The sequence below is a fragment of the Sceloporus occidentalis genome, unplaced genomic scaffold, assembly GCF_023333645.1.
Source record: "Sceloporus occidentalis isolate IW3139 unplaced genomic scaffold, rSceOcc1.0.p SCAF_9, whole genome shotgun sequence".
Taxonomy (NCBI): Eukaryota; Metazoa; Chordata; class Lepidosauria; order Squamata; family Phrynosomatidae; genus Sceloporus; species Sceloporus occidentalis.
The window spans coordinates 12,571,472-12,596,229 of record NW_028316989.1 but is presented as its reverse complement, the minus strand read 5'-3'; the positions used below and the strand labels follow the sequence as shown (position 1 = coordinate 12,596,229).

General features: G+C 43.4%; 1 protein-coding gene across 12 annotated transcripts in view; it reads left to right on the top strand.

Annotated features, from left to right (window-relative positions):
* The window catches only part of LOC149306923 (neural cell adhesion molecule 1-like), a 210,877-nt gene extending 190,775 nt beyond the window's left edge, over positions 1-20,102 (top strand). For 4 of the 12 annotated variants that reach the window (XM_089538790.1, XM_089538789.1, XM_089538788.1 and 1 more), the window contains 4 exons: positions 10,057-10,264; positions 11,689-11,805; positions 12,699-13,469; positions 14,457-20,102. In XM_089538790.1, the coding sequence (XP_089394916.1) occupies positions 10,057-10,264; positions 11,689-11,805; positions 12,699-13,469; positions 14,457-14,577 (1,217 nt within the window). In that variant the 3' untranslated portion in view covers positions 14,578-20,102. Of the gene's footprint in view, positions 1-506; positions 4,297-10,056; positions 10,265-11,688; positions 11,806-12,698; positions 13,470-14,456 lie in introns of those variants that run through there. The other 8 variants (XM_089538798.1, XM_089538791.1, XM_089538792.1 and 5 more) reach the window with 2 other exon arrangements.
* The last annotated feature ends 4,656 nt before the right edge of the window (positions 20,103-24,758 follow it).

Sequence of the window (24,758 nt, the reverse complement as noted above, 5' to 3'; positions counted from 1 at the left end):
CCTGGGCATCCTGTGTTGCATTATTATGGTTTCCGTGTCCTTCACTTGCCAGCCATGCCATCCCTAAATTTCTCCCTCATGCTGCCAGCTCCCAAACCCAGCCTCTCCATTATCATTGCTGCTGCTGCCGCTGCTCTGTTCCTCTAACCTTTTGGACATTTTTTTTTAATTTATACTAAGTTTTTTTAATTAAAAAAAACCTTTTAAATTCTTATTTATGACCTATTTTTTTCTTTTATCTATTTCTCTCTCTCTCTTTCTCTGTCTTTCTATTTCTTTTTCTCCTCTCCCAATTCCTCCCCCACTTTGTTCCTTTCCTTCGTCTGTCGTCATACATGTCACTTTGGACCCCAATGGAAACATCCACTTTGCCACATCCACCAAATTTTTTGTTGTTGTTATTTTTTGTTTTAATATCTAATGACTGCCGTGATGGCGGGGGCTGTTAAATGTTTTTGTCACAACCAAAACGCCCATCCATTTTTCTCGTTTTTGGGTGGCTGCAGCCACCTTAGGAAGCCCGTCGACCTCGTCTCCCTTTGTCTCATTGCTCCTCTCTGCTGCAGCTCTGCTTTTGCTCTGTTAGAAACTTTTGCAAACAACAACCAACAGTAGCATCAAAAAGGAATTTGCTATTGAAGACCCCGGTTGTCTTGCTGAGGCCAGAAAGCAAGAGAGAATTCCTTATTTCCAAGGATTGTGTCTCTTCTGGGGGGGGTCAAGAAATAAAGCGCAGAACACTTAAGAGATCATTATTTTTCTGGAAGGATTTGCTACTTGGTAATGAGAAGGGGGAAGAAAAGATATCAATTTGGCATCCCCCCCACCCCCTGTTTTTGTGTACGCATCCCGAAGAGTGGTCCCCGCCTTCTCCCTGGATATAAAAACAAATTGGATTGGATATACTTTTCAAATTCTAAAGGGAAAGAATGGTGTTTCTAATCCTTGTCTTCACGATCATTTTCACACTTTGGTCTTTGTTCATCTTTACCAATAGTTATAGCAAATGTTTTAACAAGGAAAAAATGTGATCAAACATTCAAAACATAAGTTTGCACATTTCCCACCTTGATGTTATTTGCTGTTAATTTAAGAACCAACATTTCTTGTGGGATCTGTAGGATTTCTGTAATTGTCCTGTACTGGAAATCTTTAGGAAGTCTGTTGTTTGAAGGCATCCATCTCAAGATGGTATTCATTGGAAAACCTATGAAGATCTGCTTGGTTGGATGGGAAGTCAATCCAGTCGCAGGCTGTTTCCCCTTGCTTTCAGTGAAACCTTTTCCATTGCATTCCCAGTACATGGCAAGGAAGATACAAGGTCTAGTCATGAAACCAGTTAACATGGCAGAAATCTGGGTTGTAGAATGGAAAACTGTGCTGCTTCAAGCTGAAGATTCCCTGTGTGAGAAAGCTTCCTGAAAGCAGAAGATTAGAACAAATGGAAGGCGACTTGCTGGATCTTCTCCCCGAGGAACTAATTTTTAACTTGCAGGGTATCTTTTAATATGGGGAGACATTCAAAAAGTAAGACTCCCCAATTGCAGTCTGATGTGGTATGGAACACTCTTAACACCCTTTTAGGGGGCTTGCCACTGCCTCTTGCTGCTTGTGAGATGTCAGTCAGTGGGCACTAAGAAATGCCCATCCAGATGAACCTGTCACCCAGATTATATTCAGTCAATAACTTTGCACCCAGTTGGCAAAGTCCATCTCAATTGGTCCTTCCCAATGTGCCAAGTGTCTCTTCCTAAGTGAGACACTGCTAGTTGAGTCCTTCTCTTGGTCCCCTTTTCAGAGTCTAATGCTGCCAGGATTGAAAAATGTGCCAAAATCTGTCCCCATACTAGGTACAAAACAGCCCCTTGCATCAGTGGTTAGTGCTGGACTGAAAAATGCCCTGCCTCTCTCTTCTGCCTGTCCTAGTTTATAGCTTCCCTTAGACTTTTTGGTATTCCTAGCCACATACACACACAACCATCCGCAGAGGCCCTAAAGCATGCTAGAGCCTCCAGTTGCTCGCGTTTTCTCTCTTCTTTCTTAACTATTTAATATCCGAAACATGAGCCCTGCGGCATGGTGGCAGCTCCACCACCAAGATATGAGTGCATGTACCATCTACGTTCATACACCAGTCCCAGCCATTACATTTGCTGGTAAGGTCCATAGCAAAGCATCCAAACTATTTGATGCAGGGCCATGCCAGAGTTTGACCCATGTCATTTAGACAGAATTGCACTTGGGCCAGGATCCTACTGGGGCAATATGCCAGCTAACTGGAGAAGGGATTGCACTTGTGATTGTACCTTTTTTCATGTTTATGCAAGGAGATTTCAGTACCTCATTATGCAAGCAGTTCCTTCCATTTGCACCCTGGATATCCTGGTCTAGTACCCAGCTAGAGCTCCATCCCATCCCAAAGGAAGGTCACTACTGCCTGGCCTGCACTGTGTACCAAGAATGCTAGCAGGGACTGAGCTACTGACAAAATGGGTCTGCCTCTGTCATCTTCCTTTTGTGACAGCCCATAGTCCTGCATAAGTACTCTAGGTGACCTTTGCTAGCTTTAGATAGGAACTTGACCATGGTAGGCCACCCACATAGGAAGCAAGTATTTCATCAGACCATGGCTCACTTGAATTTGGCCTGGTTCCCTCCCCCCCTACCTGCTGGGGCGGACCTCATGCAAGGGCATGCTAACATTTTTATTTTCAGTGTTTCCCATTTTGCATGTCTGATCCTGTGACATCTCAGTAGCTTCCATATATTTTCTCATGAACACGAGTGTGCAGTGGCTGTTTCAGAAAGCTTGTCTACATCATTTCTTCCCCCATCTCCCATGCTTTGCCAACACGCTCGCTGTGGGCTGTGGCTCCTCACTAATACCAAGCAATGGGCAGGGCAGTCCCATTGAAGTGCCTGCCTCTGTGCTGATCTGGGCTTAAGTTTCCACTACTGCATTGCGAAGGGCCTTTCGCTATGAAAAGGTTACTTGGGAAAACTCAACCCAGCCAATTTACACAGTTCCCTGGGCAACACAAGTCTCCTCTCTATGGATTCATGTCTATCCAAAATTCTGGGCTAGGGTTGGAAAGAATGTCCAAGAGCAAACACAACCTTGGAAGCCTTTCAAGACATGTCAAGAGAGCTCTGGTATAGTCTGGACTGGAGACCATCCTTATCTCTAGTTCTAAGCTATGGATCCATCCCAATGACATCCCTGGAATCCAGCTCAGATTCTGATTGAGGAAGACTCTCCAAAGTTATGCATTAAATACAGGTGGAGTCTCCCTTATCCGAAATGTTTGGGACCAGGAATGTTTTGGATTTCAGATTTTTATTTTTACAGTTCAGCCACACATGTGGACAATTTCGTATTTTGGAGGAATTTGGAATTCTGGCTAAGAGGGACTCAACCAGTATCTCCATTTAGTAAAACCTTTGTTTGCAACACTTAACATCTATGGCCTATTGTAGGCGAATGCTGGAAAGCAAGAGGCATGTGTGTAAAGCCCTTCCTAAATATTTCCTCCATTAAATGGTGCCCCAGAATATCCGATTGAAGACCAACTGTTAGCACTCAGAGTTCATCTAAGATGGGGACTTTTAAGAAAGGGCGGTCTGCCTTAATGGGGGCAATGCTTGTAAATTTGTGCAAACAGAGTGGTAGGGAATGCAAAACCAAGGTGCAAAATCCAGGGTCCTTCTGCTGAAATGAAGTTTGTAGAGAAATCATTCTTGTAACGGGATTCTGCACAGAGCATCAGCTTTTTCTTAAACATTTACTTAAAACAAAACATAAACCCACCCCCAGAGGCCTGTCTGTTGGGATCATTTAAACCCAACAGGTTTAGCCTCAGCTTTCTTTTTTGGGAGGAGAGGAGAACGTTATGCAAGCTTAACAGGCTGCTGTAAAACCTCTTTTAGTCAGTGTTGTTTAGTAGAAGGATCCAGGTTGTTCCCTCCTGCATGACTCCCTTGGATGGTCCCTGGAAGGATGTTGGGCGCATGAGATTCCATAAATGCTACATCAACCCAGCCTGCAGTGGAAGTTGTTTGTTGTGTAAAACACACAGCCCTGAATCCTACTAAAAGCAGCTCCCTTTCCCATGAAGGTGCTGGCTGGGCTGTTCCAGTCCATATGCTCAGACTATACTGCTCTGTCCAAGTGCATCCGCTATTAACAAAGCAACAATGCTTAAGCCTAGGAAACTTGTTAGAGTCTCTTATTATTATGTTTACACATTTGCATTATTAAAAAAGAGGAGGAAAAAAAGACCAATTTATAGCAGATGTCTGTTTTTCTTTATGAACATATATATAAGTGTGTGTGTGTGTGTGTGTATGAAAAATGTGTTGTTGTGTCCATATTAGCCACTTGGTGGCAGTTCTAAACCACTTGTCCAATGATCCTTTGCTTTTACAGAACAATTGGGAAGAGGTATTTTCTATATGCCGCTTGTTGCCAAGAAAACAACCTCTAGACAACTCCTAAGATTCTCTTCTGATACCAGTTAATTCCTGGAGTGGAATTTGCAACACACAAAAAGAAAGAATCCTTGTCATTGCTTGAAACAATTGATTGACTGGTTGGTTGGTTGGTTGGTTGGTTGGTTGGTTGGTTGGTTGGTTTGGCATCTCACCTCTCTCCCAACATGTGATCCAAGGCGGCTTATAACAAATTAAAACCAAGTATAACTGCATGCACCAATCTGCAGAAAACTGTGTACCAACGCATAATTTTACAAGTATAGTGTGCATAGGACTTCCACTATCCTTTGCTGTGTTACATGCACTCCCTCCCTGCAGTTCCTCTAAAGAAAGACATGGTAAGACAGCCTGTTCTGTCTCAACCGTTGCCAAAGATGTGTTGTTGCTTTGGCACCAGTGTCTCTTTCTGGATCACCGTTGCAAATAGGGATGATCTGTGGCATAATGGTTGTGGTCCAGGAATACAAACACACAACAGTTACCTTGCACATTGTTTTCACACACCTTGGCACCCCGTTGCAGGCCATGTTTAAATTTGCTCTGTGGTTCAAAGGGGGTTTGGCAGTGCCAGCACACAAGAGCAGAGGGGTCAGAAAATATTTGTGGGACATTGGAGCGGGGGTCAGAGAGGAGGCTGTTTTGCACACAGATTTGGCATGCACAGTTTTGTGGACATAAGGAACTGCCAACTTTAGGGAATGACAGATCTAGATGTGCATGTTTCACACAAGTATGTATGGCCAAAAAGTAAGAGTGAAGTACTGGATGATCCCACCTGGTTCTGTCTTGTATATCCAGATATGAGCAGGGACAGTGTTGGTCTTTCACCAGCTGATGCTGGTCACAAACCCCATTTCCAATAAATCCTCTCACCTTTCAACAAGCTGGCAGATGCCATCACTTGACCCCAGCTAGCACTGGATTTTGAAGGGAAGATTGACGGGGGAATGTGGCCTGTGACGGACATTGCCATTCCCGAATCCTTGTGCTATTGAATAGTAGTATGGATATTTGCTCATAATAATGGAGATGTATGGAGTGCTCACGTATTTTTTTATCTTCAATGAAAAGGAGTGTCTCAACACATGGAGGCACCCCTTTGGGGAAAAAATGTGAGCCCTGCATTTTGCAAAAAGAAAAATGCCAGTGGGATTCATCACACTGGTTTCTGTGCAACTCTAGCTACATTGACTAGCAGGTCATGCAAGTAGTGCTTGGTGGTTTTCATGGACCCCATTTGGGTTCGAGAATTGAGGTGTTAGTGAACTGAAGACGGGTTTATTTCATGGCTTGCTGGTCCAGATGTCGGGCTTCAAAAAGCACTCTGGCACTGAAGTTAACATGCACCTTACCATTTTTAGCAGCTTGGGGGAAATCTACCCTGCAACATCTTATAGTGCAACCCCTATATCTGTGGAGAAAACATTACCATATGTAGTATGGAAACATGAAACTGAGGATAATAGCAATCCCTATTGAAATGAATGACTTCAGGCAGAAGTTGACCGTAGAGTCGCTCTGGAGGTCCTAGAGACTCTTAGAAATAATGCCTGAATAGGCACTTCTGGGTTCTCCAAATCAACTCTGTGGTAAACGTCTGCTGGAAGCATCACTGAATTGCATTAGATGTGGAATATAGTGTGCTCTCTGTTTATTGTTGCCTCCATTTCATGGGCAAACCCATTGGAGGGTCAATGTCTAGCTTCAGAAACCACAGCTGAGACAATCTAAAGATTTCCCCATGTTTTCCGTTTCTCGATCCCAATCAGTTTCCAAGTGATCAGAGGACTATTTAACTCTCCCGGAGTGAAGTCCAGCCTTTAAAAGGCCACACTGATACCAATCTGCTCACAGCAGTGGCTCCTTAATTCATTTTAATCCTGTCCTTAAGCTCCTATCTCCCCCTGCCCCAAGTTTCCTTTTCCTGTTTTGTTTCGGATTTCTCTCTTTCCTACAGCTATTGATCTGAACGTATTATCTACCGGAGGATGGGTGAGAAGGTAGCACAAGATTACCTTTTCTAAAGAATAATGCTGAACACTCAGCCCTGCATGAGCTGAAGCTATTTGGTTGGTTTGTCAGTGCCTAATGTTCAAAATAACACTGGACAATGACTTGCCAGGGACCAAAAAGGGGGAAATAATGATAAAACAGCATTCTCGGTAGCTCTCCATTCAACACACAGCTCTCCTCAGAAGAAGAACTCGATCGCTAGGTCAGGCCCTTTTAGTCCAGCATAGGTCAGCTAGCTGCCTCCTGAAACCTTACAAGCAGAGCAAGAAGACGATGGTCATTCCCAGCATCTAGGACTCAAGAGGTATAGTGCTTCTCCATGTTTTGTTGTGTGTAGATTGTGCATGGTTTCGCACCACTTAGAGACTCTCCGTGGGACAGAGATTCCTCTGGCATTCACAGGGAATTTCTCTCTCCTTAGAGAGGCTGAGTCCATGGCTCTTTTCTCAAATGGTGCCAGAAATGTTTTGACTTGCTCTGTGCCACCGAAGTGCAGAACAGCTAATCTTGGAAACTGGAGTTGAGAAGGAAGGATTGGAGGTGTCTGCTAAAGCTTCTACTCTGAGAGCTGGCAGGCTTCTTCACAGCTGAATAATCCATGTGTGAATTCAGAATACTTTGGAAGAAGGAATGTGCCTGGTGCTCCTTCCTTCTCCCTGTGAGAACGGAGGGTGATGAATTTGTTTAATTATGTATCTTGGCAGAGCGCTGATCTAGCTGGCTCACACACTTAATGGTGTTCTGATGCAAATGTCAAACTTTGCCAGCCAAAGCAATGGAAGGAGCGAAGCAACACTGCAGTATTTGCCTTACTCTGCCTTCTATGGAGCTCTGGCACTGGAGGACAGAAGACAAGGCAAAAGATGTTGGCCAATATGTGCCTTTCTCAGTGGAGTTTCATATCAACTGGGCTGAGATTCCAGGTGGTAGGGGACAATTCTTTGCAATACAGACATGTGCAGTGAGCAGAACCCCTGGGAATGGAAGCATATTTGATGTAAAGTCGAAGGCTTTCATAGCCAGCGTCCATAGTTTTTTTGTGGGTTTTTTGGCCAGTGTGTCACTATGTCAGCCACAGATGCTGGTGAAACATCAGGAATAAACTCTTCTAGAACATGGCCTCATAGCCACAAAAAAACTACATTTGATGTACTTTTTCAAGCTTTTGTGTGGTGTTCTACCAGTATGAACTTCCATTGGTAGACCCAACTAGAGTAGAGCCATTGAATCAATTGTTGAATGGTGAGTTAATACTTAAGGAAGTCTCAGTGGTTCAGTAGGTCTACTCTAGTCAGGATCACCAATAGGTGATCAATTCAATTGGTACCAGTAGATACCAATGCAAGCCATGATGTGCAACAGAGAAGAAAACGCTTGATGCTCTCATACATGCGTCCCATTAGGTTTGACTTTTGGGTACAACCAGGTACATGGATAACATCGATGTCATTATATTGTATTCCGTGAATGGTATTTCTGTGCTCTGCCCCTGACCAACCCACAGTTTTCTGGTCAAGAAATATAAAAAGTAGCTAAAATTAAAAATGAACAATAAAATATAGTTTCAAAATAAAAATGATGATTAAGAAATGAGATGTAACGACCTTTTCAAAAGCCCCAATCCAAAATACCAGACACGCTTTCATGGGGTACAGATCCACAATTGGGTTCACAGGGAGGCCCCTCGTGGCTGGATCACACTCAATGGTGGGAAAAGATACTCTAAATAAATACTCTAAGTAATAAATATATATAAAGTAATAAATAAAAGAGCTTTCAATAACAATCCCAAGGGATGCTCCGGAGGAAATGATCCTTCAGGTCTCTTGGCCTCATTCTCTTCCAGGGATCTAAAGGTGAGCACCAGCATTTTGAATTGGGCTTAAAACTGGCTTTAGAAAGAAGAGAATAGGGATGGAAAGAATATTTGAAAAGAAAATCTATGCAGTTTGGGACTTATTCTCAAAATTATGTGTTTTTTGGGGAGACAAAAAAAGAGCTTTTTTGCACAGGAAACAATTTTATTTATTTTTTAGTTTGCGGGAATTTTTTTTCTTTTTATTTTATTGTGCAGAAAATGTTGCTTCCTGAACAGAAAATGTTTTCTGCACAAAAAAGTCACACATGTGACCCTAAATGATGAATTGCAAATCCTCATCAGTTTTTGAAGACTTTTTCAAAGTGAAAAGAAACTTACTCAGCTTACTCTTTGCTTCCTTTGAGAACAAAACTAGGGATGGGTTACATCCTTAGAAGACAGAGGAGGAGTAGAAATGGACTGAAATTGGTGGCAAGGTGTCCATGCTCCAGTTTGTAAATACATTTAGGGTATTAACCTAGTTAACCTAGTTAATCTGGAATTTGGAAAGAATTCAGGTCTTAGGGGAAAAGGGAGAAATAATAAAGGACCCTTTCATCATCGTTGTCATCGATTTATAGGCTGGCCTCCCAGATGATGGTGATGATGATGATGATGATGATGATGATGATGATGATGATGATGATGATGATGATGATGATGATATTTTCTTATATCCTGCCTTTCTCCCAATATGGGGACTCAAGGTGGTGATTATAGAATTTTATAGAATGGAAATATAGTTTTGTCGGACCTGCAAGAGCTCCCATCAAAGATCATATGTAAAATTGAATCATCAGATCAAACCAAAATAGTTAATAGGAACAGTAATCTTGCTATGAAGAAGTCTCTTTCATGATCATCTGATGCTTAAGGAAAGATGCCTTCACCTGCATCAGATGCTCTTAGGGTCAGATGGTGATGATGATGATCTGTTTCTAGAGTACATGAAATGTCAGAATTGGGAAATGAGTTAAGAGTCAAAATCTAATTGGACTTCCACTGCAAGAAGTTTGGGAGGAATAGGTTGCCCGCATCCAGCCACTTGGCTTCTGTGGTACCTTGTCTTTGAGATGAAGGTTGACTTCCTCACTACCTGGGCTTATATTCAGTGCTAGGCCTGTTGCCCAGGTGTTCTGATCACACCTCAGAAGGATTTCCATGGGAACCATGCTAATGTTGCAAGAACAGCCCAAGATCCCAGTTAATCTAAAAGATACAAATTATATTTGACCGCCACTTTTGTGGATTGAAGCCCACTTCATTAATGGGATGTTCAGAGCTCAGATCGCTTTGCAGAAACATTGGCCTCTGTGTTGCCAGAGCACGTTTTCATCTGCATTAAAATAATTGCAAGTGGAATTGAGTGAGGTGATACCTGGGTGCAAGGCATGGCATCTGCTCCTTTGTGTCCCATTTTGGACACTCATGACAAACAAGAGTCTTATTCCTTCACCCATTCACCACCATCTTTGCAGTCACAGGTGGGATTTGATCTCTTATCTGCTATGCTTTCCAGAAAGGAGGCTTTGCGTGCCTTTCAGGGGCAGAGGATTTTGGGACCCAGTGATCCCATAATATTCACCCAAGCAAACTGGAAAGGAGAGAGGAGGGGGTTGGTGTTCATAGGTACAAGAGTCATGTCTCCTTGCTAACCATGGTGTTTTCTCCCCTTTCTCTCTCGGTCTCTGAAGCCAGCACAAGCCCGACGTCGGGACTGGGCACTGCCGCCATCGTGGGCATCCTCATCGTCATCTTTGTCCTTCTGCTGGTGGCTGTGGATGTCACCTGCTACTTCTTGAACAAGTGCGGCCTCTTGATGTGCATTGCCATCAACCTGTGTGGGAAATCCGGTCCTGGTGTGAAGGGAAAAGACATGGAAGAGGGCAAGGCAGCCTTCTCGTGAGTAACAGGAAACATGCATTTCTTTGTAAGGAGAAAATACACCCCCTGAAAGCCTATACTCTACATCCATAGGGCAAAACAACGTCTGTCTCTCTGAGCTGTGGACCTTCCTCAAGGAGTTGTGAGCAGAGGAAGTCCTATTAGTGATCCCCCCTTGTCCCAAATCGTATACTCTAGCTGACAGTGGCTATTCCAAATTCTTTCTGTACCATGCTACCTGAGATCTGTGAAGTCGAAGGCTTTCACAACTAGCATCCATAGTTTTTTGTGAGTATTTTGGACTACGTGGCCATGTTCTAAAAGAGTTTATTCCTGATGTTTTGGCGGCATCTGTGGCTGGCAACTTCAGAAAATGCTGATATGGAAGAGAGTGGGGTACATAGTCACACAGTATATACATACACCCCACTCACTTCCATGCCAGCATTCTCTGAAGATGCCAGCCATAGATGCTGGCAGAACGTCAGGAATAAACTCTTCTAGAACACAGCCTCATAGCCCGAAAAAACTCATGAGAAACTGCCTGAGATCATTTAAACTAGAGATGCTGGCACTGAACCTGAAACATTGACCATGCCTGGTGCTCTCTTTCTAAAACAGTGAGCTTTGAAACATCAAATTCCATCTACTGGAAATATCGTTATTCTTCTAGCCAAAAAGAGCACAGAAAGGAGGGCAAGATTTTGAGATCTCCAGATCTCTTCATTGGGTGAGGTGTTGCAGAAGGAAGGGTCAGAAAAGGGGAGAGGAGAACAAAACTAGACATAGCCTTAAAACCCTTAAACTCTCCATGTTGTCTTGAATTGAGATAGATGAGGATGAGTCAGTAGCTTCCAACATGCCTCTGCCAGGAGGTGTATTGTGGTCAGAGGACAATTGGGGTTCCCAACCTTTTTTACTCACTGAGCCCTTATTTCTATGGTGGAGCCCCGAAGAGGCCCCCCCTATGTCTTACAAGTTAATGGTGTTTAGGAGTATATATAAGAATATATTCTTATTCTTTAATTTTATTCAATTTTTATTTCTTTCATTTTCCTGGAGCACCTAAGAGCTCCTTGGCACACAGGTTGGGAAACCCTGGCATAGATCATCCTTACTTTAGTATTCAGTGATAGAGCTTTACTCTAGTAACTTGGGAGACGGGATGAGAAAGCTGCCTTCATGCCTGAATCATATGCAAAGGGATCTTATAGCACTTTTGAGACTTAACTGCAAAAGAAGTGGTAGCATGAGGTTTCATAGACTTGATCTCCACATCTGAGGAAGTAGACCTGGTGTATGAAAGCTTATGCTACAATTCCTTTACAAAGTTACTCTCAAAAATGCTATAAAATCACTCTGTATACTGATAGTCCAGACTAACATGTCTATGTCTCTGAATTTCAACCATAACTATTTCTCCCTATCCTATCCTTTTACAGGAAAGATGAATCAAAAGAGCCCATTGTGGAGGTGCGAACAGAGGAAGAGCGGACCCCGAACCATGATGGAGGCAAACACACGGAACCCAATGAAACCACGCCGCTAACAGAGCCAGAGTAGGTTGAGTTCGGACAAAGTAGGGTGCTACTTGGGTGTTGTCCTGGATCCCCCCAAAAAGAAAGCCAAAATTGCTGTTTGGTCTCCATCTACAGAAGTAGGGTGTTTCTCTGCAGTCCCTCTTGAATGTTTCCAAGTGAGATAGTTTTGGAGCCAGATGTGCTTGTGTATGTGTGTCTGTGTGAGAGAGGGATTGAGAGAAAGACCCATCCATATGGAGTGAGGGATAAGGTGAAGGAAGCCCTCAGGAATGGTAAGGAGGAAATCAGCCTTGATAAATCTGAAAGCATCAGAAGACTCGGGAATGCTCCCCAAAAGACTTGTAGGTATGTAAAGATGGACACATTTACTGTGGTTTAAGTTTATATGGACTCATTTTTTCCCGATAACAAAGAATTAGCTTAAATTGGCAGCTATATGTGATTCAGGGCTAAGAGTGGGCAAGATATAAATGGTACACAAATCCCATTTAAATGATATTGAAATGCAAAAAGTGTTGCCACTGACCATCCCCATTGAAGAGTTGAAAAAAAGAGTTTTTGCCAATAGACTTGCATCCTTTGAAAAGCAGTGTGTTGAGGAGGCACAGGGGGTTCCTCTCTATTCAGGTAGTGATCTCAAGACCCCCTCCTTATCCCCAGAGGTCCTTCACGTGGGCTAACCTCCTGCCAAGTAGGCTTGGCACTCTTCTTGTCTTCATGTCCTCTCTTCTTCTCTTTCTTCGTGCGTAAAATAACCGCATGCCGTTCCTGCAGTTGCACTGACTCACCCGGCTGCCTGCAGCTTTCATAGCCTTCATTGTCTCTTTCTCTCTTTCCCTTCCTTTCTTCCTTTTTTCCTTCCTTCCCAACCCCTCCCCTCTTTTCTCTTTTACTTCCCATCCTCCTCACAGGCACCCAGCCGATGCCACAGCAGCCACCGAAGACATGATGCCCTCCGTCACCACTGTCACCACAAACTCTGACACAATCACTGAGACCTTTGCCACTGCTCAAAATAGCCCCACCAGTGAGACCACCACCCTCACCTCCAGCATCACCCTGCCAGCTACGCCCATGCCAGACTCCAATTCCGTGGCCCCCGGCCAGGGCACACCCTCAAAAGCGGCTGTGGCATCCTCTTCGCCCCCATCCTCATCCACCCCTGCCCCCAAAGTGGCTCCCCTGGTTGACCTCAGTGACACCCCTACTTCTACTCCCTCCTCCGGCAACTTGTCATCCGGCGTCCTTTCCAACCAAGGGGGGGTTCTGAGTCCCAGCTCCTCTGCCAAAACCTCAGAGGCCCCCAAGGGCTCCGTTGCAGCCAGCAAATCCCCCGCCCCGCCTCCCCCACATCCAGCTAGCTCTCCGGCTTCCTTGGAGCCCAAGCAAGAGGCTTCGGCCTCCAAAAGTCCGGAAAAGGATGCCACACAGACCAACGCGGTGAAGAGTCCGACAGAGGCGGCTAAGAATGGTGCCAACCAGAAGGGGGAATCTGCCACTGCGAACCCCACTCATAACGAGGACTTTAAAATGGACGAAGGGAGCTTCAAGACGCCAGACATTGACCTTGCCAAGGATGTTTTTGCTGCGTTGGGCACAGCGGCCCCTGCCACGGCTCCCGGAGGCCAGGCTACATCTTCTGCTCCGGAGACGTCCACATCGCCAGCACCTGCAAAGACAGAGTATGCCTCCCCCCTTTAAACTCCTCTTGTTGACGTGCCATGTCTCTTTGTCGTGCCATGCTGTGTTTGTGTGCCGCTTCTGTGTGTTCGCTTCAAATTAACCTGCCTGTGCTTTTTTGCAAGCTAACCTGACTATTTTAACAATGCAACAGAAGGTTTGGAATCCAGGTGTCACGACTCCCTTTTGCCTGGTGACTTGGGACAGAAATCTTCCCAATCTTGTCGCCATCATCTCCCTAGCCTGCCCTGCTCTTACTCCTTTCCCTATTTTTCCAAGAAGCTACTCCTTATAAGTTCATGTTTAGGGAGCTCATTTGGGAGAGAGACTAGATAGCTTTACTTTAGCTCAGGGTTGGCTGGTTTGAACCAAGTTGGTTTAAAACTTGGGTGCCATAACAAACTACTATTCCCAGGATTCCATAACACTGACCCTTGGCAGTTAAAGTGGTGTCAAACTGGGTCATTTCTGCAGTGCGGATGCAGCCGACATCTCAAAAGAGCTTGCTGGTTGGAATTGGAAATTGAATTCTGCAAAGGAGCTAAAATCTAGGATGTGTATTGAAAAAAGTACCACATTGGTCAGGTCCTTTAGAGCAATATTTCCTAAACTATCTGATGTGGGACTGGCATTCCCCCCCTTCCCAATGTGCCATGCGCCAGAACCATATTTGTGTCCACTAGCTACCATTGTTTCTTTCTTTCTTGCCTAGAGACTCACCAGAGACCCCCAGCATTGGGTTGGGAGTTCCTGGTGTGTCTGTAGACCACTATTTTGAGGAGGAATACTTTAGGGAACTGTGTTAGAGTTTGCCATACCGATGAATCCTGTCGTTCTATTTTGAGAAGGCTCCACGGTCTTGTACCCTGATGTGGTTTTATAAGAAATGAGAGTCCCCCTTTCCAAGTGCTGCCTTTTGTGGACCTTTCTCTACTCACTTTTCTTTAACCAACACAGTTTTTGGTGATTTTTTTCCTTTCCTCCCACAGGAAAACCCCAGTAGAAGAAAAGCCTGCAATCCAAGCCACAGAAGCCAAGACAGCCCCGGCGGAAGTCAAGACGGTGCCCAACGAAGCCACGCAAACAAATGACAACGAAAGCAAAGCATGATGGTCCCACACTGAGCCACACACAAAACAAAACGAGAAAAAAATTAAAAAAAATATTGACAGAACAGCTTCACCTGAGCATCGAAAACACAACACACATCTCATCCCTCTAGTGTCTTTTGCCTTTTTTTAAAGAAAAGAAAACAAGACAAAACATGCATACAATCGGCGGGGAGGGGGGGAAATGTGTTCTTTCTTTCTTTCGTCCGTTCTTTCGTTCTCTTTGGTAGGTGTGTAGGGGGGAATTTTCCTTTTGTGTGCACTTGCTTTTCAGAAAGAAAAAAAAGAGTTAAATATTTCCCTTCTTCCTTCTTCGAGGATAAACCCGTACTCTTTGTTAGGATGTTCAACATCCTTGCAAACGTTTGTGCAGACTTTTAAATGTAACCCACCCATCCCACAACTGTTTAGGAGACAGAATTAGGAAAAGTTGGCTCTCCTGGGTTGAGGACTGCCAGTTGCAAACCATTTATTTTTATATTTTGCAGCCAAATTTCGGTGGGTGGGTGACCCTAAATTGTAAGTCATCCCCTTCTTTTTCTCTTCTCCCACTTCTTTTTTCCTGTTCCCTTTGAATCTGTTCTGTCCTCCGATGCATTTCCATTTCCGCCCTAAATTTGGCTCTCCTTTTTCAAGCCCAGGAGGATGCGCTTTGGCCAACGGCTCTCTTGGGGACATTTCCAGGTGGTTTTCCCAGCAGGCTGTGCTCTTTTGGGGGTTATTGTTTGAAATCCCTAAAATTTCATTTTAGGAAGGATGCCCTTGGGCAGCTTTGGGGAAGTTTAATATTTCAACCGGCAGTATTCCTTGGGGTGCGTTTGTGCGTGCGTGCGTGTTTGGTTTTGTTTTCGTTCCGTTTCGTTCGTTTTGCCAACTTGTTATTTTTTTTCTTCCAGTGTTTACAGTCGACGAAATGTTTTGCTTTGTTTTGTTTTTTTAAAAAAACACTTTTGTTGTTTCGAAATGTCTATGTAATATAGCTGCCTTTTTTTTTTTTAAAACGAGAGATCGCAAGAGGGAGAGAGAGGGAGAAAGTAAATGCAGGCTATATAGAAAGTAAGTTGACCGGCATGCTTGCTTTGCAAAGGGAGATGTTTTAAAATATGGATGTTTACAGTAGGTATTTCCCCCATCATCTCTCCCCTCCTTTTTTAATTATTATTATTATTATTATTTTATTATCTTACCAGAGTAAGAAAAAAAATCAAGCGACCCTTTATGTTCTTGTTTTTATATAGATGGGCCGCTTAACCGGCGTCCGACTTCAGACTAGTTCCCTGATAAGGCTAAGCTTAACCTAAATAGAGGTGGAAAAATTCTGGAAAGCAGCTATGCAGCCTGCGTTTCGGCCATAGCCTGGCGTAAGAACGCCGTTTAAACGGGGAAAATTTAAGCATGGCGTTTTATCTCACCCGCGGAAAATCCGTGGGCCTTAACTTTGCCTGCCTAGATACCAAACTGTTCAACTCACCGTCTGACACTTAATATTATCATCATCTCTGTAGTGCAAACATGGGCTTAATGTACAAACTGAGACTTCCCTGTTCTTGGATATCATAAATGCTTATGTGTGCACATTGATGTTGAAAGAGACGGAGCATTTCTTACTCATACGTAACTCCATGTTTGCTATGTTCAGGGAGGGAGGGAGGGAAGGGGGAGTTGGTTTTAGTGAAAAATTCTACCCAAATTAAATATATTTGAGAATGCAATCTTAAGTTAAACGTAGTTAAGTTGAATTATTTCGGAGCCCAAACGTTGCTGTAGTGAACGGTCGCACTTGTGATCAGACTGTTCTTTACCTCATTCAGGAACAACTCAAATTAATGTAGGTTTTTTTCTTGCTAGGGAAGCCCTAACAGCTTGGAGACATTTGTAAGATGTATGCAGCACACCAGCCCCGCTCCCAAAAAGGACCCTTCAACTAATGATGATATCACTACATTGTAAAAGTAAAGCTCATGCAAATAGATGTTGGCAGACAAGTTGAACATACAGTGCCATTTCTAGACCATTGGAAAGAAGGTTCTGTTGTGATCACCTGGGGCACAATCCAAGTAGTAATGATATATAGGGTTCGGGTGTAAATAAATCTATCTGAAAAGAATGTCTGGATTGTGCCATAACCTTCAAGAATTTCAACCAAATGGGGTACAATCTATTTTGATAAATATATTTCCAGGCTGCTTTGCAGACCAGGCGTCTGAGTATGATGCAGTTCAATGTCGGACAGCACTAAACCTCTCGCAAAGATCATATTCTTGCGTTGGGCATGAATGTGCGTCTGATGGGTGTCCACCTCTATGGCTAAGAGTGAAATGTGAATCCTTCAGGCACTTGAAACTTCATTGCATGAAGCATTTGTGCAATGGCTTTAAAAACAGGTTGCGCATGAGTTGCCGATTCCCACTTGGTCCAGGGAGACATACACTGTTGGGTTGCGTCAATGCGTTGGCTTGCCTATTAGGTCTAAGAGCTTGCTTAAAACGTTCTTTGGTTTACTGTGTTCAACCCTTTGCAAGATCAGGGGCCTGTTATGTCCAGCGTTTGTGTGTCTCTGTGCGCTTTTAAACCTCCCTACCCACCCCCATTTAGGAAAAGAATGGCTGCATTAACCTTGCGCATCTCCTTCGAGACGGTGCCAGGCCGAGGTCAAAACTGCGTTCAGGAATTAGGTGCTTGATGTCATCTCCCCTTCCCAGTTCAAGAATCCCTCCCTAAAGCTTCTCCAAGCCAAAAGGAGGTTGTACAGTCAAGGGCTGGTCTCAGACATTGCGTCCTAAAAAGACAAAAACCCTACTCTTCCTTCTTATTTAAGAGAAGTTACCAAAAGGATGGTCTTCTTTCCAGCCTTAGCTATATTTAAGAAGTAGCAAAGCTCACCGCTTTGGGGACTTGGCAAACCACATTCATTCCAGCGCACCATGGAACTTGCAGTTATTTTTGCACAAGCAGAGATGTCCATGGGCCACACTCTGATCCAAAGCTCCATAGGACATGATCAGAGATTCCCATAGAGTTGCCATATGGGCAGTGGTGGTTCACATGCCAATTTTCAAAAATACCGAACAGAATTGGGCAACCATTGCTCATTCTGAGCGAAGGGGACTTTCTTTTATCCATACCATCCTCTGCTAAATACCCTTTATCCTAGCTACTCACCTTAGAAAGTCTCAAAGCATCCCAACACACATAAGTTTATTCACCTGGCTTTTAAACTCCCATTGCTCTACAACGGGTGTATTGCTTTTGATGAGACCTAAGTTCTGCATAAGGTGAAATCTAAATTTGGGCATTTTGTGTCCAAAGCTGTGACTTTGCTACTTTTTATTATTATTATTATTATTATTATTATTATTTTTACAAAAATGTACAAAATGAGAATGTGGGGTGAAGGATGTCGGAGCGAGGGAGACCAGCCTGTTGTATAGAACTTTTCTTTTTTTCATTTGTAAAAGGACAATTTTATTAGATCTGCAAGCTTGTGCACTGTGGGTGCGTGTGAATATCTTAGTGTGAAATGTGTTTTTTTGTCATAGTATCAAAAATTTTCTAAAAAAAAGAATCAGGATTTCAAAAAATAAAACTTCAACCTAGTTTGGATGTGGAAGGTGTAGCAGGAATATAGTCTGGGTGACTGAGAAGAATACAGACGATGCAACCTGGCATTTCAGGATATGTAAAAATGGAAGAGAATACAGCTGTTCTCAACCGAAGAGTAGCCTTGAAATAAATATAAAACCTGCAAAATTGAATGTGATATATAACATTCCTTTGCGCTAAGGTCATGGTGGGGGGCAGAGGTAGAGAGGAGGTGACAGAGCGGAGACTGCAGTCCAGCTCAACAAAATGGCGCCACACGTTTTTGGTACAATAATCTCACGTCTTGCGGTGTGGCATCTTTGGGTTATAATTTCAAACTGTGAACAAATATACAAGTCTTGTCCTTGGGCTAAATGTGGGGCAGGGTGGGTCTTGCTTTTTCCATTGCTGTGTTTTGCTTTCTCCTCGGTGGAAATGGAGGGTGTATTGATGCCAACGCATACATAACATCCGTTCCACACAAGCCCTCCATGGTAGGCAGCGAAGAAATGGAGAGGTTGGACCTTCAGCCGTGTGCCATGGCTGGCTTTTGTTTATGATGGTGTAAGGAGTAGCCTTGAAGGGGATTCTCTGTTTTTTAGAAGGAATGTGGCACCCATAAGGTCCTCATGTGGCTTTCTTTGCTCACGGAGCAATGGGACTTATTGTGGGGAAGACATTCAACAACTGTTCCTTGGTTCTTGAGAAATGGCCACTCATGCAAAACAAAATAAAATGAATCCCCAACTTGTTTGGCCAGTTCAGTTTTGCCTCGCACGTTGTTCACGAAACATTGCATAGCTAATGGACGGCGAACGGTGTCATAAATTATCCTGCATGATTTCCCCAGCATTTATATGGGAGCAAAATAAGAATGAAGAGTTATGCAAAAGGTTCTTAACAAGGTTGGATGAGGTTGACTTCCTCAAAGTCCAGCAACCAAGTTGAGCCTAAACTGAAGCCCAGTTGACACCAACGGAAAAACCTTCCGATGGGTCTCAAAGGGTTTGGATGACACTGAGATCTTGGTAGACAAGAGGAAAGGCTCACCATCCCCGAAAGGTCAAAGAACCAACTAATAACGGCTGCCAATTTGCCCTTGCTGGGTTTTTAACCATAGGGCATAAAGAGCACCTTGGCACGGGACCATTCCCCATTTGCACCTATAGCACTTCTTCCCATCCCGGGGGGCTCTTAACAATATTTCCTTAATCGGAAAATGGCGAACGGTACTTCTTTGTGGATTGATGTCTGTGAGCACGCCTACACCTTTGGCAGAGAAAGAAAGCATTTCTGGTTTGTTTGGGGTTTGTTTCTTGTTTTTTTAATTAAAAACATTCTGTTAACTTTTTATTTTTAACGGAGTCTTCACGTTAGTTTTATTTTTATATCTGTATATTTTATTTTTCGAGCAGACACAAAACCTTTTTAAGAGGGACCAACAACACACTGTTTACAATGTGTATATTTATATATGTATGCGTCATACATATATATCTATCTTAGCCACCCAGCTTCTCGTAGTACAGTAAACATGTATTTCATGCAATGTATTAGAAAGGGGAAAAAAATAGCACGTTATCTTGCTTGGGTTTTTTTTACCATGGAGTTTGTTTGCTTTTTTAAAAGATTCGGTGTGGTTTAATTTCCCCTTCTTTTTTCCTTCTCCTGTGGATGTCTTTTCACTTAAGCAATGGTGATCGTGGTTCTCAGTCCTCCGTTCACATCCCGACCCAGCGTTCCCTGTTTTAGGGGCCTTCTCTCTTGTTATACAAAAACGAAAACGACAAAAAACTTTTTACCGAGTGAAACATGGATACCACCTTTATTTCCATTCTCACCAATGTAAATACTGATACTAACGGAGAATTTTGACTTTGCATTCTGTCGGAATACTTGTGTTCAAATAAAAATTACCAAAAAAACCCAAACAAAACAAAACCCCAAAACATCCCCAACTTTTTTATATATATACTTGCATATCATTTCAACCCTCCATTGCATTGCTCTTGGCAGCAATGCTGCGAAACCTTTTAAGCACACGTTCTGGATGGGTCTTCGTGTTTCGGTGGCTAAAGATGCTGTTGAAGAGAAGAACCTCCTTGGGATGCATATGGTTACAACTCCAATCCCCAACATCGCCTTTAAGGTTTGGGTAAGACGGGATGGAGAGCAACCATTTCCAGAGTAAGCCATAGTAAGTTATTTGGGGTGTGTGCTCACATACTCTCCAGAGTTTCACTCTTTCTGATCTGAACAAAATGCCTCTTGGAAGCCTCTGAGAGTAGCGACTGGCCTTTTAGATATATGACAGGGACTCCTGTACTATTCAGCATTTTTAAAAAGTGGATGCCCAGCCACTTTGGGGGTTGTTTTCTTTCCTTTTTTATGGGGCTATTTTTGGCAGTTCATGCAGCTCCCATGGGTAGAAAATTGGGCTCATTGGATTTACTCAGTCTTGATGGACACATACTTTATTGCATGAGAAAAGAAAGCTGAAACGGAGTGGGAAAGTAGCCGCTTCCTCCGTGCCTCTCTGCGTGCCGTCGTAGCACTTCCGTTCCCTTCTTGATAGAGAGTCGTAAAAGCATCTCTTTTGTTACGCTGTAAAAACCCATTAGATGAAAGGCATGCTTTTATAACCTTCTCCCTTGGGAAGTTAATGGAAGTGATACAATGGCATCCTGAGGGGCACAGAGAAAGCCTCTGCTCTCCCACTACATTTAGGCTTTCATAGAATTGTAGAGTTGGGAGAGACCCCAAGGGCCATCCAACCCAACCCAACCCTGTTCTGCCATGCAGGAATACATGGAATCTAAATGAAAACACCCCTGACAGGTGCCCATCCAGCCTCTGTTTAAAGACCTCCAAGGAAGGAAACACAAAGGCAGCATCTTCCATGGTCAAACAGTCCTTACTGTCAGGAAGTTCCTCCTAACATTGAGGAGGAATCTCTGTTCCTGGAGCTTTCTTTTCTCATGCAATGCTTCTTAATGTTCCTGCCAACTGGACAGTACAGCCACCCACAATGATATCTGTCAGAAACCATGGTGTTGGTCCTCATTCTCCCACAAAGGTATGGCCACTTGATGTCTTCCTAGGAAGGTTTCCTATGCGATGGCTCAAAGTATGGAGTCTGGGCTCTGTTTTCTAGTCAGCCCTCTGAAGAGTCCTTTAATCTGACCTGGTTTTGGCTTGGAATGGCTGTTGATGTCTTAGAACAGTGGTCCCCAAACTGTGCCCTGTTTTGGACTTTGTCTCCCAGAAGCCTCAGTCATGTTGGCCAATAGTCTGGGATTCTGGGAGTTGAAGTCCAAATCCCATAAAGAGCACAGTTTGGGGACCGCTGTCTTAGAAGATCGGGAGATGTGAGAAGGAAATGCACAAGTAGGGCTTGGTTCACATACTTCTTCCTTTGGAGGCCTCTCATTGGATAAATTGAGCCCAAATGTTGGGACTGATTCCATTGCAATATCTTGTGTCTGAACTGTAAAAAGGCCTCTTGGCAGTAGGTCAGTTCCATGATGGTTGATTCACACTTGCAAAGCATCACTTATTTACCAAGACAGGGAGTGATGCACCAATGTTCATGGGTCATTAGCAACTGGATTGGGAAATTTCCAGGAACAAGCATTCCCCGTGAAGGTGTCTTCACTTTAGTTTGACATTTGGGTCAAGGTAGTCTGCCCCTGATAGCAACAGTTCTCCAGAGTTTTTGGGCAGAGAAGGGCCGTCTCTGTAACCCAGGAACTGGTATTTGTAAACTGGGGAGTGAAGCCAAGGTTTTCTGTGTGCAAAGCAAGGAAGGGTTTCACCACCGGACTGTTCCAGGGATGCAGCTGAAGGAACGGGGGGCAAAACGAGGATAGAAAGACATTTTATAAAAAATTGCCTTCAGATCCCAAATTTCTAGCATGGCGTTAACTTAAAAACCTGAACATTTAGAAATACGGTTTATGCATCCAAAGAAAAGGGGCAGGGATGCGTCAATGATGTGTCTTTCACGAAATGATCAGAACGGTGCCCTTTTGTGAAACAAATGGTTTATGGGAAGATACTACTACAGTTGTCCTTCAAAAGCCAATATTTGTGGCTTTGACTTTTGTCAATATGATTATTTGTGGCTGTGATTGATATGTTATCTCTAGGAATCCCTAGGTCCTCCAGCACAACTCTGCCAGAGGTTGACCATAGAGTTGTGCTGGAGAACCTAGACATTGCTAGAGAAAACATGATTGACCATAGAGTTGCACTGGAGGACCTAGAGATGCCTAGAGAGGTGTTCTCCCAGGTAAAAAGAATAGCGTTTTCATTATTTGCAGTTTTTCCACATTCACGGGGGCCCTTCGCCCCTAACCCCACCAAATATGGGGGACCACTGTATCATTTCTTGTATCAGCTGAACAGGAAATGTTACCTCCAAATGTTACTGAATGGCAGCTCTCCCAGCATTCTTCCCTGCTGGCCAGGGCTGATGGGAATTGCAGTTGAGGCCTTTTGCCCATCCCTGCCCTGCATTTAAATGCAACTTGAGTTGGACCAGACCTTGGGGCCGGCGGCATTGCAAGCCTTGTTTGCTTTTAATCAGAACTCACGCCTTCCTACGCTTCTAGTTGGCTTCATTGAGCACATTAATCAAACTCCTTTTTGACAAGCTCAATTATGGTGCGCTCTTCGTAAGCGAATCCTGGAGGTGAGCAACTCTCCAAGCTGCTCTTCCTTTGAGCTCTTCAGAACGAGGAGACAAAAGCAACACACCAGAAAGCAAAAAGCACATTTTGAGGATGGAGGAAGGGGTTGTGCTTTCAACTCTAGGTGTCCCTCTCAATACCAAAGCTGACTGATTCAGTTATCCCAATGCCTTATAGTCCGTTATTCATGTCTGAAAAGCATGCAGCAATGCATGTTGCATGAATTCACAGATTTGGCTCATGTCCTGTCCTTATATTCCAGCAAAATAAGAACTGCCCATCTATCCCTGGCTTCTATCTCAGATATTAGCTGCTCAAATATCCTACCCTCCTCAGTCTTGCAAGTCCAGTTTGCTTATTGCTAGCTCATGAAAGAGTCATTAATCCCAAATGGGGAGTTTGCAAATATTAAAACCCACATTCCATTGGAAATGCGAGCAAGGCCAGGTCATTGCAAAGCAAGGTCATTGATAAGGACTGGTAGGCGAATCATTTACAGCCAAGAATTCACCTAATTCTATAGGGAAACTGTTTTGAGGGTTTGCTATCGAAGCTGCGCTGGTCTGGTTTGGATGAATCCTTTCTCCAGGCTAGTAAACAGTATAAGAACAGAAGGCATACTCTTGCCAGGTTTACTGAAAAGTCAGAACAGATGCTTTCCTGGTTCTTGAACGTGATATCTTCAAGTGAAGCAAAGAATATATACAGAGGATTTTTCAAAACCAGATGAACATCAAGGTCTTCTAAATGAACCACTAATTCTCTGTTCCAGCGAGAAAACACATGCATTGGAGCACTGTGCCAAATTGCTCAGTTTCTGAACACACTCAAATGCACACTTAAGGAAACAGTCAGCAACCATGAGATATTTTTTTCTCCATTTTGGATTAATTTAAAAAACACACACCAAAGTTTGTGCAATCCCCCTCAACATTTGGTGGAGAGAACAACATTTCAGTCCAAATCCATTGTTTTCTGCATTAAAATGTTACTGCAAAAAAACCCAAGATTTTTGGACCAAAAGGTTCCTTTGTGTAAATGAATGTGATATAATCAGCCCTCCTTATCCATAGATGTTTTTATCCATGGATTCAAGCATCCGTGGCGTGAAAATATTCAAAGAAGAGTATAAATTCCAAATAGCAAACCTTGATTTTGCCATTTTCTATAAGGGACACTGTCTAACTGTGCCATTGTATTTAATGGAACTTGAGCATCCATAGATTTTGTTATTCATGGGGGTTCCTGGAACCAAACCCCAGCAGAATAATAATAATAATAATAATAATAATAATAATAATACTTTATTTTTACCGGACCTCTCCCCCAGGATCGAGGCAGCTTACAATATATAGATATAGCTTACAGAAAACAAGGGCCCACTGTACAAAGATCCCTGATACATTTTTAATAATTAAAAATGAGCAAAGCATTTAATAAAAACCACTTTTATGAGAAACCACTTGAAATTATTCATTGTTGCATGTTAGAACATACTAAGTGAAGATTTATGTTCCCAGAAAGGTATGTGGGTTTTGCTCTTTCCTCCAATGGAAAAAAAATGGCAAAACGTCATGCAAGAAGTGTCAGATTCTTTCCATTAGCCGGTCTAGAAATAATGTTCGCAAACATGTGTACATACCATAGTATTCACCCCATGCTCTCCTACTAGGCAGCTGGAGCACCCAATTCTGCTTTGACAACATCCACCTTTTACATCTTTTAGAATGTACTGGAAGTGACTTTCTTCTAAAGATGACTACAAGGCCCTGAGAGAAGTTTGCCTTAATCTAAGGTGCCGCACATCATATGCCAGTGTGTTGAAATGATGGGTTTGCTGCCTCCAGAGCCAAGGGTTGGGCTCCGTGACAAAACAGGCTGAAAAACAACATACTGGGTTTCTGCTTTC